Here is a 20,842-nt window from a genome sequence, read left to right on the forward strand (position 1 = left end):
CCACTTCTTTCTAATACTAGCTTTTTAAAATATTTTTCTAAATCATGGGACAATTCTGTCAATTCCTTATCCATGCATTTGAAAATAATGAAACCCTCTAGGACATTATTAGTGAGTGAATTAGACATTGGCATATTAAAAAGCGTAGACAGAAAGGCATATGGTGAAATCACACATTTTCTCCTTACCGTAGACATCCACATGGAATGATTTTTCAGCAGTTCCAGCAACATTCGTGGCGTGACACGTATATGTTGCTGAATCAGAGACCTGTGCTCGAGGGATATGAAGAAATTGTCCTTTATCAATATAAAGTGCTTGGGAGCTGGAAATGACTGGTTGGCCATCCTTATACCAAGAAATAGCAGGCACTGGCAGTCCCCGCGTTTCACATTCCAGTTTAATTATGCTGTTGATCAATGCTGAGATTTCTGTGGTGACATTCCCTCCTTTAATACTAGGTGGAACTGTAAAGGATTTCAGAACAGAAACAAGTTTTCTAAGCCTTAGCATCCGCATCAAATTCTTGTATGCTGCAGATGTTTAAACAATGCATTTAAAGTATTTAGGAATTAAAGACAATTAGGAAGTCAATGATTTATCTACTGATAATAAATTGCCTGTCTTTTCAATCTTTGTCACCTTCCTCCTGGGTTTCAGATTTCAGTTAAAGCAAAAAGTCAGAGTTTCAGGGGTTCATTTAAGTCCAATAGACCATAAGACAGTAACTACGAAAGTTCTGTTTAACAAGCAAAGCAAAACAAAGTAAAACCCCACTTAAAGCAGATAGGATACATTTGACATCAGCCCAAGGGAACAAAAATGTCAGATGTGGGACCACTGCACGCCCTCTTCCCACAAAGTACTAAAAGGTCTAAGTGCCTTCAGAACCAGCTTCTTACTGGGTTTTGTTTTGTTGTTGTTGGGTTTTCTTGCGGTTTTGTTTGTTTGTTTGTTTGTTTTAGCTTCCAAGAGTTCATTCACTCAACTTTACTCATCTAATTGGCTACATGTGTATCTTCCATAATTCAGTAACCACTTTCCTGGCCTCTCACACCATATGAGAACTCTGCTGCCGGGAAAACAACTCAAGCGGCTCAGTCCCTGCTGCAACTTCTGAGTGTGGTCCTTCCGGGATCTCGCTGTAATCGCAAAAGGTTAAAAGAAATCCAGTGGCATGTGCCCGAATTGGGAGTGCCTTAATATTATCTTATTAAACCCTGATTTTAGAATAAGATATGTTATAGAATGTATTCCTTATGGCTGGGCTAGGGTTATTTGTTTTAGGAGGACGATCACAGAGGCAAAATAACTTTCTCATCAGATCAGATCAAAGGCACAAATTATCAGCATGACTTCTCATGATGATGTTAACCTTGACTGGTAATCTGGTTGCAGTAGCTTTTGCTAGGTTTCTTCACCGTAAAGTGCTCTCCTTTTCCCCTTTTTTGGGGAAGGAATCACTCTTTCCAGCCCATACATATGGGGTAGGGAGTTATGTTCTACTTCTTGAGAGAATACGTACATAATTTATTTGGAATTATTCTCTATAATTTTGTTTCTCCTCCCCAATTTATTCACTTATTCAACAATTTATTTTTATCATATGAACTCATGGAAACTTATTTTATCCTTTGGGTTATAAGCTAATACTACCTTATTTAATTTATTGTTCAAATTGTTTCAGTTTTGACCAGTGGAAACTATTTCTTTGGTTCCTGTTCCTTTGACATATCCATGTCATTTGACTATTTTGATACTTTCTTACTTTCTGACCCTACTACATGTGGCAGGCTCATCTGGTCTATTCCCTGCCCCAGCTTTAGGATTAACCATTTCTCTAGGAAGCGCTGGCCCCTTTTAGTGGAAAAGGGTTTTAGAAAATAAGAGCTGGGTGCTGAATAGAGTACCTTAATATTTTCTAATAATCATTCTTAGAACTAGCTCACAGTGACAAACACTCACCTACATATTTTTTTTGGTCACACATACCTTAAGGAAAGATCTACTGTACTGTGAAGTGAATGTGGTAGTGGAATAATTTTCTTATAAAGTGGCTTGATATATAGCTCAGGGAAACCAGCTATGGTTTATAGGCAAGGCATGGAGATGCTGAGCTAAAAACAGCTTTCACATTTTTAAATGGTTGGGAAAAAATCAAAATAATACTAATAATATTTTGTGACATGTGAAAATTATATGAAATTCAAACGAGTGTCCATAAAATTTTATTGGGATATAGACACATAAAATCTTTTGAAATATAAACATTTTAGCAATGTTTACATATTGTCTATGGTTATTTTCTCTCTCTAATAACTGAGTTAGGGTAGTTGCAAAAAATAGCAAATACATATTCTTATTGCTTCTCACTGCTGCTCAGCTCACCATAAATTTAAGTGACAGTTATAACTCAATAGCATTTCAACTTGCCATGCATATCACCATACCATGATATTTTATTTCATTTTTATTATCAGGGCATACTTCTCACACCAAAAGAAGAAAGGAAAAGAAGACTTTAAAACATCACATTTTTAAAGCACGACACAGTGTGGATTATTATGTTATAAATCAAGTGGCAAAGCATTGTTGTTTTCTAGTTGTAATAATTCTATAGCTGTTCTGAAAGATTACAATATACACTAACACCACTAGACTAAGCACTTGTCACATTACTTCCAATTCAAAACAACAGCTGGAAAAATTAGAAAATGTAAAATGGACTGATTCATAACAGACCTTCTTCACAAAAACAAAAAGTCAAAATGAGGTTACAATCAAAATAAGTTTCTCAGTGGTTCATATGTTCGCCAAGCAAGAAAAGCCATTTACCGATAGTAATTTAATTAAAATCAGGGATGATTACAGTCAGTAGTCACAGAAATGTGTCCAGAGAAATCTTAAATCTTTGTTTAAGATTATGGGCCTTTCCATGAGAATCATTGCTTGAAGAGTGGAGAACGCTGGGAATAACATTGACAGTTAATTTTTAAAGGCAAATTTTCTGAATAATATTCTTGGCCCCTGACAAATTAGCAGATGTTACTGATACTGCTTTTTGTTTGAGGAATCAAGGCCAAGTTTGAAGAAACTGAAGAATTAGTCTCTAAGAATAGTCTGCATGGAATGACTACAGACAAAAATATTTTCAAAGAAGTTAAAAAAAAAACACACGAATGCATTACAACCTGAAGTTGCTAAGATGCAGTGCCACTGACGGTGATATAAATATGTGCAGGGCAGGAAAAGGCTTAGACCAATTCACAAAGCTAATTAAAATGTAAGGTTTTAGGGGTGCCCGGGTGGCTCAGTCTAAGTGTATGCCTTAGGCTCAGGTCATGATCCCAGGGTCCTGGGATCAAGCCCCACATCAGGGTCCCTCTCCCACTCCCCCTGCTTCTGTTCCCTCTCTCCCTTCTCTCTCTCTCTGCCAAATAAATAAATAACATCTTTTTTTTTTTTAAAGTAAGATTTTAAGAGTATCTATTCCTTGCATTATTTATCAGCAAGCCCCCTGTGTAAAATATCCATACGTTAATAAACAGAAGTTTCCATGGGATCTTTTATCTTCCCTTATGGACTTCAACATCATCAGTTCCATGAATTTTCCTACAAGTAGAAACTGAATATAAAGACTTGTCCTACCTCCTACCGTAGAGCAACTCAGTGCTTTAACGGTGGTAAATATATTTTAATTTTTTGAGCTCAGGGCTGAGACTATTTTTTTCTGAATGAAAAGAATTGTCCTCAAACACTATTCTTGAATACCAATGAATGATTTTGGAAATTAGTTTTGCTATAAACTTGATAATGTTTCCTAATGAATTCAACCTAAAATTACTAGGCCAAAACAGCATTTAAATGCAAAACTTAGGGGCGCCTGGATGGCTCAGTTGTTAAGTTTCTGCCTTAGGCTCAGGTCATGATCCCAGTGTTTTGGGATCAAGCCCCACATTGGGCTCCCTGCTCAGAGGGCGGGAAGCCTGCTTCTCCCTCTCCTACTCCCCCTGCTTGTATTCCTTCTCTCACTGTTCCTCTCTCTGTCAAATAAATAAATAAAATCCTTTTTAAAAAATAAAACTTTAAAAAGTAAATGCAAAACTTATGCTAAGGTGTCATTTTGTTCGAACTGCAATTAATGTCAAGCTGCTTTATATATTTCCCATGCTGTAAACAAAACCGAGACCTCCATTCCCTACAGATGCACTGTGGATATATATTTTTTCTGTGCTCAAACTTCAGTTCAGCAGTGTTTGTCAGACCTTGGTGCAAATACAAAGGAAATGTCTACATTCGAAGTTCAGTTCTCTCTGAGAATGAGGACCCTCCATTCAAATTTCAACTGGAATTATTTAATCTGTGGTATGGTATGCTAAAAATTAATTATCAAGAGAATGTAAGAGAATTCTATAAATGTCTTTGAAGCAATGGATATGGTCAATTAAAATGATATGTTCAAAATCTTATATTGGTATCTGACAGTACATATCTGCATGAAAAGACATTTTCCAAGGTGAAATACATAAGATTTCATTACAGATCAGCATTAACAGATGAACATTTGCAATCAATTTTGACCTTCAATTAATTAAAATTTTAACCCCTCCCAAAAGAATTCCATTCTTCTCATTAGTATGCTTGTACTATTAAAAAATTATAATTTTTTAAATTACCAGAAAAAAGAATTTCATCAATAGACAATAGGTAGAAGTTTGTTTCTACTTTGATATATAAGTACGACAAAATATCCTTGATTTTGTCTCATGGTCTGCAAAATCCAAAATATTTACTATCTTGCCCTTTATAAAAAAGGTTTGCCAAATCCAAGATAACTAATTAATACAAATTCAAGCCACCATTGTGAAATCTTAAGAAAGAGCATTTTATTCAGATTTAAAATTTTAATTTTGTTTTGAGGCTACTTATGTCACATGTTAATCTATAAACACATATCAAACTTCTGGCCCAAATTGCCTAAATCAGCTGGTAATTAGTTAGATGCTACACTAATGAAAATAAGAATGTACGTTTAAATAAGTCTCTGTTCTCCATGATTGTTTTACAAAGGCCTATCATTGCACCGAAAAGGAGTTATTTTTTAAAAATCTGCATTTATGAAATTGAGAAAAATTACTCAAAGAACATTTCTTTTTTTTTCAAGGAACATTCCTGATTGACATCAGAACAGCACACCATCTACAGCTGAAATTCGTCACATAAATAAATGTCACTTCCTATTTCCATTTAATTCATATATGCTTTTCTGAGACCTTCTGTCTGAGGGAAGTGGTTCTAGATAAAGGTTATCAACACACTGCACATTAAAATGCACTGCACATATGTAGTCAAAGACTTTTGTACTTTTAGAGGCTCTCAGACTTCCTAAACTCAAACATGGACCTCAGGTTAAAAATCTTTGCCTCAGGGGACGCCTGGGTGGCTCAGTTGGTTAAGCGGCTGCCTTCGGCTCAGGTCATGATCCCAGCATCCTGGGATCGAGTCCCACATCGGGCTCCTTGCTCAGTGGGGAGCCTGCTTCTCCCTCTGCCTCTGCCTGCCTCTCTGTCTGCCTGTGCTCACTCTCTCTGACAAATAAATAAAATCTTTAAAAAAAAAAAAAAATCTTTGCCTCAGAACTAATAATAGCTGTCAGTTTACACAATCTCCCCATAGGATATTAAAAGCTCTTTTATTTCCTTCCTTCTTTCACATCTTTCCCCATCCTCTTCCCCGCCATCTCTTACTTTTTCACTCTCATTTTTTCTCCATTTCTTTCCTTATTCAGACACCACATGCATTTCTGCCTTTCAAGTACATCACCTGTTCTGCCCTCATGTTAATACGTAAATAAGGAAAACAAATGAATCCATCAATTATGGTGTGAAACACATTCTCGGTCAGAAATCTACGTAAATATTCCTCACAGTTAGCCCAATTATGGTGTCTGTTTCATTCATTCTTAGGAATAAAAGCACTTTCGTAAGTGAAATAACATAAGCTTTAGATTACCCACTTGGAAGTGCAGACAAGCTTGCGAGAAAGGAAATGCACTATTCCTGTATTATAATACTCAGAACTTCACAGTGTTATAATGCCTTTCACCTCAGACAACCCTACAAAATTTAATCACTATAGATCCCTCTCTTCTGGGTGCTTGAGAGCACCATACAGAGTGAACGAGAGGATCTGAAATAGAAGAACCCAAGTCCTATGGAAATAGGTGTCTTACTGAATCACCAAAATGTATTCATCATAGACCCTGGCAATAATACAACAACTTAGAGAAGACTACTCAAAAGCTTAGGGGAAAATTTGCACCTATTATTTAAATGTCTGGTCCTGGTAGGAGGCCAGGGTAGCAATAACACTTTTGTTTAACTTGGATTCAGGATTGCCAATCTTTCAGTAATGTTACTCTTTTTTGGAGGGCATGTCTTTTCATGACTGAATTCTTCCAAGGTTTCTATTTATAGATAGAAATGGTTTAAAAGCATGCATTAAATAAAATCTCTTTGATTCAAGAGAGCTATTCAAACTTTATATAAAGACACTAACATCTAAAAAGGGAAATTTCAAATTCAGTGAAGTTATATAAAAATCAAGCTAGTAAGACAATACAATCACCAAGTAAATAATGAAAAACAAATATTATTTATTAAACTCTTGCTATAAGCCAGGTAACCCAGTAAGGTATCTAGCTTTTGATCGTCACAATAATAGTATTAAGTAGGTGCTATTATTATCCCCATTTTACAGATGAGGACACTGAAGATCAAAGGGCTGGGCAATGTGTCCAAAGTCACAAAGCTAGTGAGTGACAGAAGCTGGATCTCAACTCACCCACCTGTCTCAGAAGCATAAGTTCTTATTAATGACTAGACCAGTGCTATCCAATAGAAATATAACGCTACACTACAACAAAAACTTACGATGTACCGTATGCTGGCTAACTCAACATAATAAAATAATAAAAATAAGTAAAACAAAAAAATAAAATTAAAGAAAGAAATATAATGCTAACCATATATATAATATCAATTTTTCTAGTAGCCATGTTAAAAAATTTGAATATAAACAGAGGAAATTAGTTTTCATAATGTATTTTACTTAGCCCAGTATATACAAAATACCATCATTTCAGATGTTATCAATATAAAAGTATTAATTAGATATCTTATCTTATATTTTCATATTAAGTCTTTGATATCTGGTCTATATTTTATACTTCTAGCTTGTGTCAGTTTGGACTAGTCACATTTCCAGGGCTCAAGAGCCTCCTGTGGCTAGTTGTTACCGTATTGGACAGTGTATCATTAGATCATTCTTTCATTCAGCAAACATTTCTTGAGAGCTACTGTGTATCAAAGTAAGGAACCAGCAAAACAAGGCCCCCTGCTCTTGTGAAGTTTAGACAAACAGCAAGTAGGTAAATAAACCCAGAATTACACAGTAACTTACCAGACAGTGATATGTGTTATGAAGAAAATAAACTCGGACAATATAATAGTGATTGGGTGATTGTTAGGACTGGGAAGATCCTGTAAAGAGGTGAGATTCCTAAAGTATCTAAAATTTCTTGAGTATCATGCACTCTGGAGGGACAGAAATTAGTGCGATAAGTAGAACCACAATAAGCATGACTGGCCTATTGAGTTCTGTTCCTTTCTATTGGGTAATTCTTTGTGCCTGAAACATAATATTCTTCCACCTTCCTATGCCTCTAAGTGTTTAAAAAAGAAAAAAATAGGAATTCAACTTCCTCAAGGGATATTGGGACTTTTAGTGAAATGAGGGCTAAGTCTTCTGGTGGGGATTTAGCTGGGAGAGAACAGCAGCACAAACATAAGGCATTTAAAATCTCTCCTTATGGTCAGACTAAAGGCCAAGATGGTATGAAAAGAGAAGAGTTGAATGGTTTGCATACCACTGGCTTCATTCAATTCATGCATCTCAACTCTTTTTAGAGGTTGTTTTTTTTTTTCCTTTTAACCCTTTTAAAGATATAGACATTTGGTTTATTATCTATTAATCAATTAGGAAATACCTTCCCTCTTGAGTGACATCAACTGAAAATCACCAGAACTCTCAAAGAAATCCTTACTTCGTGACAAAATGCATTAAAACCGGAGGCAATGTTCTAGTCTAAAACACAAAAGACAGGCTCTTGTTTCTAAAGTAAGTAGCATTCCAAATTATTCAGCATTGAATAAAAGAACAGTTAACATTAAATTCTTCTTTTCAACTTTTTTTTTTTGAAAGAGAGAGAGAGAGCGCACACACCTGCGTGCACAATCTCATGACCCTGAGATCACGACTTGAGCCAAAATTAAGAATCAGACACTTAAATGATTGACCCATCTAGGCGCCCCCTCCCATTTCAATTTATAGTGAGAATTGATAATAACAAAAAGCGCAAGAAAACCACACTTACTATAGACAGTCAGTTTTATGTCCTTGGCTTGTTTGCCAGCCCCACTGGATGCAGCACACTGGTAGCGTCCTTTGTCACTTCTTCGTGCATTCTTTAAATGCAGAACTTGTCCTCTGTCTAGAAGTTCAATGTTAGGATCTTCTAAAAATAAAGGCCTAAAAAAATAAATTTTATTCTGTGGGTCCATTTTCATTTCATTTCATTTTCCTGTGTTTGCTCTCTTGTTGGTCAGAACAAACTTAAAAAGTCTACATACTCTACTTATACATAGTTGTACACTTTATACCATACAATCCAAATCTCTTCTCTTTGCTACTTAAGTCTTAGACACCTGCTCTCAAAACCCATAATAATATTCGAACTGTGACCATGTTGTGAAAAATAAGCTCTCACAAATAATCCAGATCACTGCAGCCATATCAGTGTGGGCAAACCTCAGTAGCCCTTGAATGTGAAGTCTGGGAAATATCTACTCCGCTTCTGTGATTGTTTCTTTTTCTACCTTTAGAGAACCAGCCTAAGTATTCATCATGTCATAAAAGTTTTTTTCTCATAATTCAAACAGTTCCATGTAAAGGCAAAATTATCTCTGCATCTGAGTATTGCATTTTTCATTTTTTATTCTTAGTTATAGGGCACAATATTTAGCATACAATAAATTTGAGTTTTCTATGTTTCTAACCTCTGTGTTTCTAAAATAAATTCACAGCATTTATAAAGTCATATAATTCATAAGAATGAAAGACTTTGAGACTTACAAGACTTTGAGACCAGCTTTTGAACAATATTATTCAAAACAATATTCTTTTTCCTTCATGTTCATTTAATAATATCTACGTGTTTAAATTAACTGAAAGGGAGAACATCTGCCAGCATTTTCACATCTATTTCCTATCAGTCGGACCCTTGCAACAAATAGAGAAAGGGTACTCACTTGCCATCCTTGAACCAGTGAATAACGGGGAAGGGTGTGCCTTTGACCTGGCATTCAAGGGTGATATCATGGTTGAGGACAACAGAGACCTCATTTGGAGAGCCGGCACCTATTATGGTGGGTGGGACTTAAACAAAGACATTTTGTTGTGAAAATCTATGACTTCCCAAAAAGAGTGGAGGGAGGAAGAACAGATTATTTTTGATTTCTACAATATTTCAATAAGATTTTAATATATTTAAATTTAGCATTTGGGTGGGTCCACAGATGCAATATAAAAAGGTATTATATGTGATATTTTATTTTTAATATTAAAATCTTATTTCTGTTTGATATGCCCCTAAGACATTCAAGTCAAGATACTGTGGAGAAGATGAGGTATATATTCTTACAGCTCACAGAAGAAGTCTGAGCTGGAAATAAAAATTTGGGAGTCATCAGTATACAGAATTCAAAGTGAATGAATGCCAAGAGAAATCATGCCAATGCGACTAATGATAAAAAAAATTAGTTTGTTTTTCATAGCCTGTATGTAAATATAATAAGAATATTTTTGGTAGAGGAAATGCAAAGTATTTCAGGCTCTGAGAAGACTAATGAGAGGGATTATTTTTATGCTGAAGCAGCTTAAAAATGGCTATTTGAATGCAGCATCATTCCCAGACTTTATTTCTACCCCAGACTTAGAAATATATGCCCATTTGGATAGACAAAATATTGAAAAGGAAGGAAGTCATTTTATCACAAGACTAGCCAATAGAATTTCATAAACTAAAATTACAAAACTTTAAATTTATGAGCACCCTTAAAATGATCTAAATGCATTATATCCCAATTCTTCTACCCGCACTCAGAATCTTCCCCTCTTAATTACGATCAGGGCAGAGGTGATTAAGTTGTAAGAGTTCATCAGAATGCAGGGAAAGGTGCGTTTGCTACTTTCTCCAGCTCAAGTTACAACCTAGCAGCCTCCAGTGTTGAGAGCATTAGTAAGTTTTACTCTGCATCATCCCATATAGTTACTTCCCAAAGAACTTCCTGACCACGTAATAGGAGAAATCAACAAGAGCAGTAATTTATTATTTTACATGTAAGATAGAACCAAATATTCACAGACATCTCTCTGATAAATAATAACTTAAAATATTCTATATCAGAGGATTCTGGGTAACCAATATTAAAACCAAAAATAAGGAAAGAGTGAAACAAATAATATTTCTCATCAATTTTTTTTAAGTTCTTTGTTCTTTCATAACTGTCAGCGCATCCTATTATAAGAAATGCATCTGAAAATTGTAGGTTCTTAAAAGACTGTTTCCGTTACCTAACACCTCGATGTTAAAATACTTCTGAGAAGTGCCTGCGACATTAACTGCTTTACAGGAATAGCTTCCCGCGTCCTCCGGACCAACTCTGAAGAGCTTTAATATCTTCCCATTGTTTACGATCTGAATAGTGCTGCTTTCAGTCACCTTCAAAGGCCAAAACGGGCAGTGTTATTTCCAATCCTCACACAGATGCACAACTAGTAATTGACAAGGAAGCTTTATATCATTATTAATAGGAAAGCCACATTTTTAAAAAAAGATTTTATTTATTTATTTGACAGACAGAGATCAGAAGTAGGCAGAGAAGCAGGCAGAGAGAGGGAGGAGGAAGCAGGCTCCCTGCTGAGCAGAGAGCCCAATGTGGGGCTCGATCCCAGGACCCTGGGATCATGACCTGAGCCGAAGGCAGAGGCTTTAACCCCCTGAGCCACCGAGGCAGCCTGGAAAGTCACATTTGAATGATTTATTTCAAAGGCAGAGGCAAGGAATTATGCATATCCTGATGTCTTCACTTACCTGAACGTCATCTTTGTACCACATAATGGTGGGAGAAGGCGTACCTTCAACTTCGCAAAAGAGATTGGTCAGCTGATTGACCAGCACAGATACATTTGTTATCTGTTCTTTATCTTTAATTACTGGAGGAACTGCGAAAAGAGAGGAGTCATGGCTCAATAATTTTGTAATAAATATTACTTATGAGGTTTCCTTACACAGGCCTTTAGAAAGCAAATTCTAAGATACCTGATAGCTAGAAAGGCTGGTCACATTCAAGCACATGCCTTAACACAAAATGAAAATCTTGACCAATATATTTATAAATAACTCTTCATAAAGTTTTACTTTAATTCTCAATTCAGAGTTTTGAAGTGAGGATAAAACTTGGGATAAATTTAAGGGAGGAACTAGTTATTCCATATACCACTCAAAATGTAAACTGCTAGGGTCTTAATTAAGTCATGTGAGGGGGTCGCTACTTTGCTGATGGAAGTGCGTATCGCCCAGTATCTATGGGAAGCCAATATCCATGAAATTTTCAAATGAACATAACCTTTGACTGATGTACAAATGTACAACTATTTCATTAAAGCATTGCTTATAATAACAAATAATTGCTAACACCTGAATGTTTATCATTAATAGATGAAGGTTAACGAAATCATGGCATACCCATACAGTGGGATGCTAGATCGGTATAAATAAGAGTTAGGAATAATGAATAATTCCAAAGATGGATATGTTAGTAAAATAGACAAGGTGTAGCATAATGGATGTAATATTCCCCTATATATGTACCTTTTTACACATAAAAAGAGAATAAAATATATATTCGTATTTCCTTGTTATGTATAAAATATCTCTGGGAAATACATGCATGCACACGCACGAACTTAATAAATTTCTCTGTTGTTGAGGGGATAGGTACATAGCTTAGCTTAGGTCATGAGACTTCTGACTATTCTGACACCTGAATTTTAAATAAAGTCACAATAAAAAATTACATAAAATTTGAAATTAATCAAGTAATGAATGCAATCAGATTATCAATTTCTTGTTTGATAACATTCTATTCACATTAATTTTAAATAATACTACATTGAAAGAATAACTTACATATATAATAATTAGAAAATGTCACATATTCAACCGTATGATTTTGGTATTTTATCTATGTTTACCATGGACTTTGAGGTTATATTTTTTTTCTGTGGTTCCAGCTTCATTGACGGCCACACAGATATACTCCCCATTGTCAGAGGGTGTAACAGAAGCAATGACTAACAATGTGCCATCTTCCAAGATAGAAATACCAGGCTCTCTGCCTGTCAGCTCTCTCCCATTCCATATCCATTTGATAGTTGGTTTGGGGGTACCTAAACAAGAAATCAGAGTTTTGTGATATTCTATAAAAAAAAACTAGGAATCATTAAATCTCAAATACATTGAGGAAAAACAAAAATTTTGTTATGACTATAAGGTACCCTAAGGTACAATGCTACTTTCAAGATATTTCTCCCGGCATGAAATTTCAAAGAGATTATGTTATTTAATGCCTCTAATTCCTGATCAGTCTTAACAGACCTATGGTCTCTAGGGTAGAGTTTGAGCCAGTTGTCTTCATCAAGACTTTAAGACAGTAAGCAAACCAAAGCATTTTCTTGTGTGAGATCATTGTAATTAGTGGGGAAAAAACTATACTGATCAAGTGAAGAGAGTTTGGGGATAAAAAAAAAATGAAGAACAAAAAGTAAGAGGCTATCACAGGAACACAACACAAAGACTGCCCAACGAAGAGTCTTAAGTGTAGAAGCGATGCTCTATAATTCACACTTTAAATAGCCCAGATACCCTAGAGATGAGGAACTTCTACTACTGACACATTTGGTGATCTCATGCTGTTAAACATAGCACAATAGGAACAATTCTTGACTTTTTATACAGAAAAGAAAACTGGGAAAGCAGAAGGCAGGACTGATTTCCTAGATTTATTTATGAGCTAGTGGAAGTGATGTGCTGCTGAGTAGAAGTGATAAAACCATCTTGAAGTATGTAATAGAGCCAAAAGTACATACTGGAAATAGACGAACATTAATTCTACATTAAGAATGTATTTACTTAGCAAATAACGTATCAGGCACTGGTCTAAGTACTTTCAGAATTTACTTGATACCTATAAAAATAAAAAGGATATTTAATGCGTTTCTATGACATTGTTAATCATCTTATATTAGGGGATAATAAAAAATATTAAAGTTTTGGCACATAATCCAAGACAAATACAAAAGAATGGCAGAATATGTAGAACGTGTCACTAAGGCTAAACTCAAGTTGAGTTAAGGAATTTTGGAAGTGACTATGAAAGTTGTATTTATGAGAAAAAAAAATAAAACAAAAAAGATTGGCCTATTTCACTGCGCTAACAGTGAAGATGAGAAGGTGAGCTGATGGACTGCAGGTGTCTACGTTTTCAAAGAAAAAAGGGTTATAATCATTGCCTCATTTCTTCACATCCCACTCATTCCTTTATGCATTTCAATCAGACTTCTCAATGAATACTTGTAGAGTGAATAAGTGAAAAATTAAATGAACAAGCCAGAGAAGTTGCAGTCTCTTTAACTTATACATGGTAGAACTGTCATGTACAAGATGACACTTGTCGCATAAGACAAGGAAGGCATCTAGATACTTTAAGTGGAATTTCACCTGGAATTATATCCCAGGTGAAAATGGAGAACCCAAGAGGTGGTTTTTCAAAGTGGAATAGAGAAGTCAAAACAGCTGGGAAAAGGGAAGTCCAGCCAGCCTTGGAGTCTGGGATCCAACAGAGAGCAAAGGGCAGCAGTGCCCCTGGGAGGGATCCAGAAGCAACGAGTACTCAAATACCCGACTTTAAACCCTTCAAAGGGTCTCTTCTCCAGGCCTTGTCTCCTCCCTCACTGCTATGGGGATAGTTACTGATAATTATTTTAATATGTGGAAAGCTTGTTAAAGTTCTCTAGTAACGCTGCTAGAAAATCATCACTGGTGAGAGCTACTGTGGAGCGATGCAAAATTCTGCTACAGAATCAGGAAGAACCGTGAGCTCCTTCATCTGCCGCTGCTTCCGGAACAATCGTTAAGGGGCCTTTGTGGGAGCAATGACGGTACCGACTGCATGGAGGTGACGGAAAGAATACTGTCTGGACTTTGCCAGAACTGCTGCAAATACATCTGAGTCATTGTGGATAAAAGCTTATGTGAAAGAGAGGACGTTCTGAACCACCTACTGGCATCCCAAGGGTGATAGTGACAACGCCTCTTTGCCATCCCCCTGAGGAGAGAACATAAGAGTTTCCTGCCAGGAAACACGGTGGGATAGAAACCCCAGAAATTCGGGAAGGTGAAAGGAGTTTGGATAAGCCTCAGAGTACCAAGGTAGAACCTGCCTTTAGGATTACCAGTAGAGGGTAAATCTAAGAAAAGAGCTTTTCACAAAAGCAGTATCAGGGTGCCTGGGTGGCTCAGTGGGTTGAGCCTCTGCCTTCGGCTCAGGTCATGATCCCAGGGTCCTGGGATCGAGCCCCGCATCAGGCTCTCTGCTCAGCAGGAAGCCTGCTTCCCTTCCTCTCTCTCTGCCTGCCTCTCTGCCTACTTGTGATCTCTGTCTGTCAAATGAATAAATAAAATCTTTAAAAAAAAAAAAAAAAAAAGAAGAGCAGTATCAGGGGTTAGTCTTAATTTATACTTCTAAGTGAGATAAAGGCAAAAAATTCTGAATAGCTCTAGCTGTCACATTTTAAAGAGAAATCCTATCAAGACCGAATGAACTAAGAAGTAACAGGAAGGAGCAAGAACTACATGGGAAACATGATTGATAAGGCAAGCTTGGAAGAACAGAGGTTTCTCCATTGAAGTAGATAAAATACCGGTGAGGGAAAAATACCCATTCAAAGAGGTGTTATTTAAAAGAGAGATTAATGCCCAAATGTTGTAACAAGGACTAACAAGTGGATCTTTTCATAAAGATGTGTTGGGTTCAATAGAGAATTCTGAAATAATATAACATAATGCTAATGCCCATATGTCCAAGGACTACCTACCTTTTGCAGGACATGGAAATGCAATGCGTTCACTGGCCACTCTTTCTTGGAATGGGGTGTTATATGGAGGTTCTAGGTCTTCCAGGGTAGGCGGTTCTATTAGAACAATAAATGCATTATCGCAGGCTTTCCTTAAGCAGTACCAAACTCTCCTGCAGCACCATCAACCAGCTACACTGGTGAACTGTTATCTTTCCTGACTCTCTTCCTAATATGACACATATTTCTAGCTGCCAGATATATCGACCGCAGGCTGTGCAGTACATTTATCAAACTGCTAAAAAGATATGGTCAAATATTTTGCTAGAGAAGACAAGATACAGGGTGCCTGGGGGGCCCAGCCAGTTAATAGACCGATTCTTGATTTTGGCTCAGGTCCTGATCCCAGGGTCATGAGATCAAGCCCTGTGTTGGGCTGCGCTCAGCGCAGAGTCTGTTTGGGATTCTCTCTCTCTTTCTCCTCTCTCTCTCAAATAAATAAAATCTTTAAAGTAGACAATTGCAGAGAGCATCACCCGATTTTAATTTTCCGCACAGTACTTCTCACGATCTGTATTTCTTACTTTTTTGCTTGCATTCTGTCTACTCACAGGAGAACAGCTTTTGCCAGCTTTATGCCCCCACCCTACATATATTTTCCTATGCCAAAAATCACCTTGGACATGTAGTGTTATTTCTGTTTCATCACTGCCCGCCATGTTAGTAGCGACACATGTATATACGCCGGCATCCGAGAGCAGGGCTTGGTCAATGCTTAACGTTCCATCTGAATTGCTCACAAGCCGCACTCCGTCCACCAGCGTGGCACTTCCGCCCTTCAACCATGTGATTACAGGAAGAGGCGTCCCTTGAGCGTTGCACGGAATGTCCACTCTTTGACCGGCTTGGACTTTCATAAGTTTAGGGCCACGCTGTATCTTTGGAGGAACTAGAAACAATTGGGGATTAATAATCCAATTTAAGACATTCCTTTCTCTTCTCACTGTTAATGAGAACTCCTCACAAAGAAGCAGCATAGAAAGTAGAACAGTCTCAGGATTTGGACCGAGGCTCAGGCCACGTACTAGCTGTGCAATCTAGGGCAAGTCAGTAAATTTCCTGAGGCCTGTTTCCTTGATAATCTAGGCAAGAATAACCTCTTCAATGCCAGTCCACTGCGAGGATTACGGGCAATAATAAACAGAAAAGCCCTCATGCCAAACTTGAGGGAAAGGCGAGTGTTTGAAAACGTCAGGTTTCCTTTAATTTATAAATAATTAAAAGTTTAAAACCCTCTTAAAAGGCAAAGATTTCTATAATATAAGGGAGTAAAAGAAAAAGCATTTCTCTTCAGGTGTTCCTAGTTTTTGCTCTCTTTGTGGAAGGTTTAGCCAGACAGTGAGAAAAGTTTCTAGTAAAAACCTTGGCTAATTTCAGAGAAGAAAATCAAAATCAAAATCAAGCCTCTATTACTTGTCTTTATCTACCTTCCTTTAGAAAAATGAGATAATTTATCAGAACACTGGCAAGTATTATTGGTCTCCACATCCATGCATTATACACTAGAGAATCAAGTTTACTCATAAGGATATCGTTAGAATTTATGTACCTTACAGCCCTACAAAGCCCCATTCCTCAGTCCTTTGTTTTCTAAATTTAATATTTAGCCAATCATAAGGTTGTGACAACCTTATAATTTTGAGAGGACTGTTAGCATCATTTTATGAAAGAGAAAACTAAAAGTAAGAGAGGGTAGGTAAAATGCCCAAGATACACCACAGCTAGTAAATAACTCTCCTTGGATCTCAAATCCCATGGCTAATAGGACGCTATTACAGTGACTGATCCAAGAGGGAAATCAGGGCAATGCTACCAAAGAAAATCTTTTCCTGATATTTGAATATTTGGCACCTATATAATGCCTGACAGAGAATGTACTCACCAAGCATGTGTTAAATAAATAACTATTTGGACAGACCATGGTAAAGTTGAGGGAATAAAACATATTAACCGAAAGTTTTTAAAAGTTAAAGAGTTCCAGGAAGCAGAATGTTTTCAGTTGATGAATTCTTTGAATATTGAAAACGACGATTTAAATACTAATAAATTCTTCTTTGAGAACTCACAATCACTTCTACAAAAAGCCGTCAGTCTAAACACTTTTTTTTTTTACAGTGTATCAAGAGTTGTCATAAGTGACTGTAGACATTGAGTAAAAAGAAGAGCCAAAATTTCAATACTGTTTATTTAAGGAAAACGGAAAAAGTTGTCTATAGATGGCAAATAAACTTTCCAGAGGAAATGAAAGAAAATCACCAGTCTTCAATTTTAGAAAATTTTTCTCTAATTACTCTACATACAATTTGGAAACTATCAAAGAAACTACTATGATGGATTTTCCTGTGGCCAGTACACAGATATCACATGCCTTCATTTCAAAACTCACCATGGACATTTAATTTAACAGACTGAGTCACGTTCCCAGCTATATTTGTGGCAACGCAAAGATACATCCCACTATCTGAAACACGGGTCTCAATGATCTTCATTGAACCAGAAGGGAGGAATGTGTATCTAAAAGAAAGAAACCACATAGTAGACCATAGAACATCAGAATTTTAATATCCCCAATGCAGCTGCACTTTCAGTATGAAATTTCTACTCTGCAAGCAGTTTTTGAAACCATTCTCCCATCTATATTATTTCTATATACTTTTAAAGTCAGGAATTTTCATAATTCTATTGTGTATGTGTATGTGTATATATGTCATAGTACACAGTGTATACATTCTGCATGATGTTCTTACAAATACAAAATCAGTTTCCTTTTACCCTTAGATATAACCTAATGGTCTGCAATTATCAAAAACTTGTACCTCTGTCTGTCTTATTAAGTTGTGACTATACAAAGCAAATATATATTTTAGTAAGTTTTGAACATATTTTGAATACTGTACTGTTTTTTCTGCAATGCCTTGTTAAAAAATTTAGTGTGTTAAAATAAAGGTGAAAGAAGGTACATTCGTAATTCTCAAAAATTTACTGAATATGTTCTTCCTACAGGACAATAATGTAGTTGAGTGAGCCAGATCGACATACAAAAATGTTATTATGTTAATTATATTGAAATAGGTTTAAGGAGGAGAGGGCCAGAGAGAGCTGCTTAATGTCAAGATTTCTTATATACCTAGGAAAAAGAAAAATTGTTCTACTGGCCCTGAGACAGACAAATGAATAAATAGTCAAGGACAAAATTCCTCCCAAAGAAGTAAGCATCTAGGAGAATCCAACATGTAATACTCGATGACGGAGATGTTATTACAAAGAGCAAGGAAAGGGCCAATGATTCAAAAATGATTTTGGGGGCGCCTGGGTGGCTCAGTGGGTTAAGCCTCTGCCTTCAGCTCAGGTCATGATTCCAGGGTACTGGGATCGAGTCCCGCATCAGGCTCTCTGCTTGGCGGGGAGCCTGCTTCCTCCTCTCTCTGCCTGCCTCTCTACCTACTTGTGATCTCTCTCTGTCAAATAAATAAATAAAATCTTTAAAAAAAAAATGATGTTGGGCAACAGGTTCTGCACATGGGAAAAATAAATAAATAAAAATAGAGCACTACTACCTGGCAATTCACAGACCTGTACCCCTGGGGCTAATAATACATTATATGTTAATAAAAAATTAAAAATTAAAAAAATAGAGCACTACCTAATAACAGACACAACCTAAAAATTCATATGGATCAAGGTCCATACTGTGAAAAACCAACTTAAAATATTAGACTAAAACACTGGTGGCCATGTTAATATTCTTCATAAAGTAAAACTCTTAAAAACAATAGATGTTTTTATGTTAAAAACAACATTTTTTACATAAAAAAATGTAAAATTCCATATAATCAGACATCACACATTAAAAGCCTTGCAGTGGACTGAGGAAAGATATTTTCAACACACACAACAAAGGAGTGCTATTAAGAATACAGACCCAATTTCTGTATTCAACAAGAAAAAGACAAGTAGGTCACCAGAAACCTGTGCCGCAGGCTTAAAAAGGCCAGTTACAGATGACACAAATGCCAACAAACAAGTAAAAGCATTTTGGGCTCCTGGAAGTCAGTCACATGAGAACTCAGACAGTTGCAAGATACCACGTCACACCCATCTGAACAACAAAAATGTTTAAGTCCATCGACACCAGGCATTGATGATAATGGGGGCGTCTGTGCACCTCTCTTCCAATGGGAGAAGGGCAAACCAGGAGTGTCCCTGTGGACAGCAATTTAGCATCGTCTACACAGCTGAAAGTAGGAATTCATCCTGACCAGAAACTGCAGTCTAGGTGCCAGTCCTAAAGAAAGTCATGCATGTGTATACAGAGGGACATACATAAAGATTTTCACTAAAAAGCCTTGTTTGTAAAGTCAAAAAACTGAAACCAAACCCAAGAGAAACAAACAAAACCCTGAATGTCCATACCCTGGGAAATGTATACACAAAATGGAGACTATGTATATCGTGGTTAAAAAGAAACTAAACCAGGGGCACCTGGGTGTCTCAGTGGGTTAAGACTCTGCCTTCGGCTCAGGTCACGATCTCAGGGTCCTGGGATCGAGCCCCACATCGGGCTCTCTGCTCAGCAGGGAGCCTGCTCCCCCCTCCCCCATCTCTCTCTGCCTGTCTCTCGGCCTACTTGTGATCTCTGTCAAATTAAAAAGAAAAAAAATTTAAAAAGAAAGAAACTAAACCTATGTGTACAAAATGAACAAATGCTGACTTAATACAGCAAGCAGTAGAATAATAGGTAATATGTTGCATGGCAAAGTGAAAACAGGCACACAAAGTTAAAAACACAGAAAACAAGATCCTACACAGTTTTAGAATGATTGCATAGGAGGCATCTGACGTCTGTGGCAGTATTTGCCTCTGGAAAGGGAAACAAGGGGTTGGGGAAGAAAACAAGGAAATGTTAACTGTATCTGTAATATGGTATTTCTTTCACTCAAAAATATCCAAAGCAAATATTTTTCAAAGAAAGAGTAAGCTTATGTAAACTAGTTCTTAATTGTCTTTTTTGTCCTCACTAGTGGTAGCATAAATATCTAGCTTCATAACTATACATCAGTAAGCTTAACAGACATAGGTAGAGACTATAATTCTTATTCCACCAGTAACTTCTGGCATGATACTGAGTTAAAATAGTAATTGCTACTACTCCTTGAGACTAGAGACAGGGGTGTGTGGAATATACATGATCTTATATAATTCTTGCAGATGGGGACGCCTGGGTGGCTCAGTTGGTTAAGCGGCTGCCTTCGGCTCAGGTCATGATCCCAGCGTCCTGGGATCGAGTCCCACATCGGGCTCCTTGCTCCGCGGGGAGCCTGCTTCTCCCTCTGCCTCTGCCTACCACTCTGTTTGCCTCGCTCGCTCTCTTTCTCTAACAAATAAATAAATTAAATAAAAAAAATTTATAATTCTTGCAGGTAAAGATCAACTCCATTTCATAAATAAGAAATCTAAGGTTCAGAGGGCCACTGAAAAAAATTGCCAAAAGTTTCAGGCAAACTTTAAGTGGTGGAGGTAAGTGTAA

General features: G+C 36.8%; 1 protein-coding gene across 1 annotated transcript in view; it reads right to left on the reverse strand.

Annotated features, from left to right (window-relative positions):
* The window catches only part of HMCN1 (hemicentin 1), a 473,045-nt gene that overhangs the window by 189,431 nt on the left and 262,772 nt on the right, over positions 1-20,842 (reverse strand). The window contains exons 23-31 of the mRNA XM_080824786.1: positions 17,702-17,829; positions 15,932-16,204; positions 15,277-15,372; positions 12,376-12,570; positions 11,213-11,343; positions 10,693-10,840; positions 9,369-9,495; positions 8,435-8,589; positions 189-467 (exon numbers count right to left, since the gene is read on the reverse strand). Of these exons, the coding sequence (XP_080680912.1) occupies positions 189-467; positions 8,435-8,589; positions 9,369-9,495; positions 10,693-10,840; positions 11,213-11,343; positions 12,376-12,570; positions 15,277-15,372; positions 15,932-16,204; positions 17,702-17,829 (1,532 nt within the window). The remainder of the gene's footprint in view (positions 1-188; positions 468-8,434; positions 8,590-9,368; positions 9,496-10,692; positions 10,841-11,212; positions 11,344-12,375; positions 12,571-15,276; positions 15,373-15,931; positions 16,205-17,701; positions 17,830-20,842) is intronic.

The sequence above is a fragment of the Martes martes genome (genome assembly GCF_963455335.1).
Source record: "Martes martes genome assembly, chromosome: 15".
Lineage (NCBI taxonomy): Eukaryota > Metazoa > Chordata > Mammalia > Carnivora > Mustelidae > Martes > Martes martes.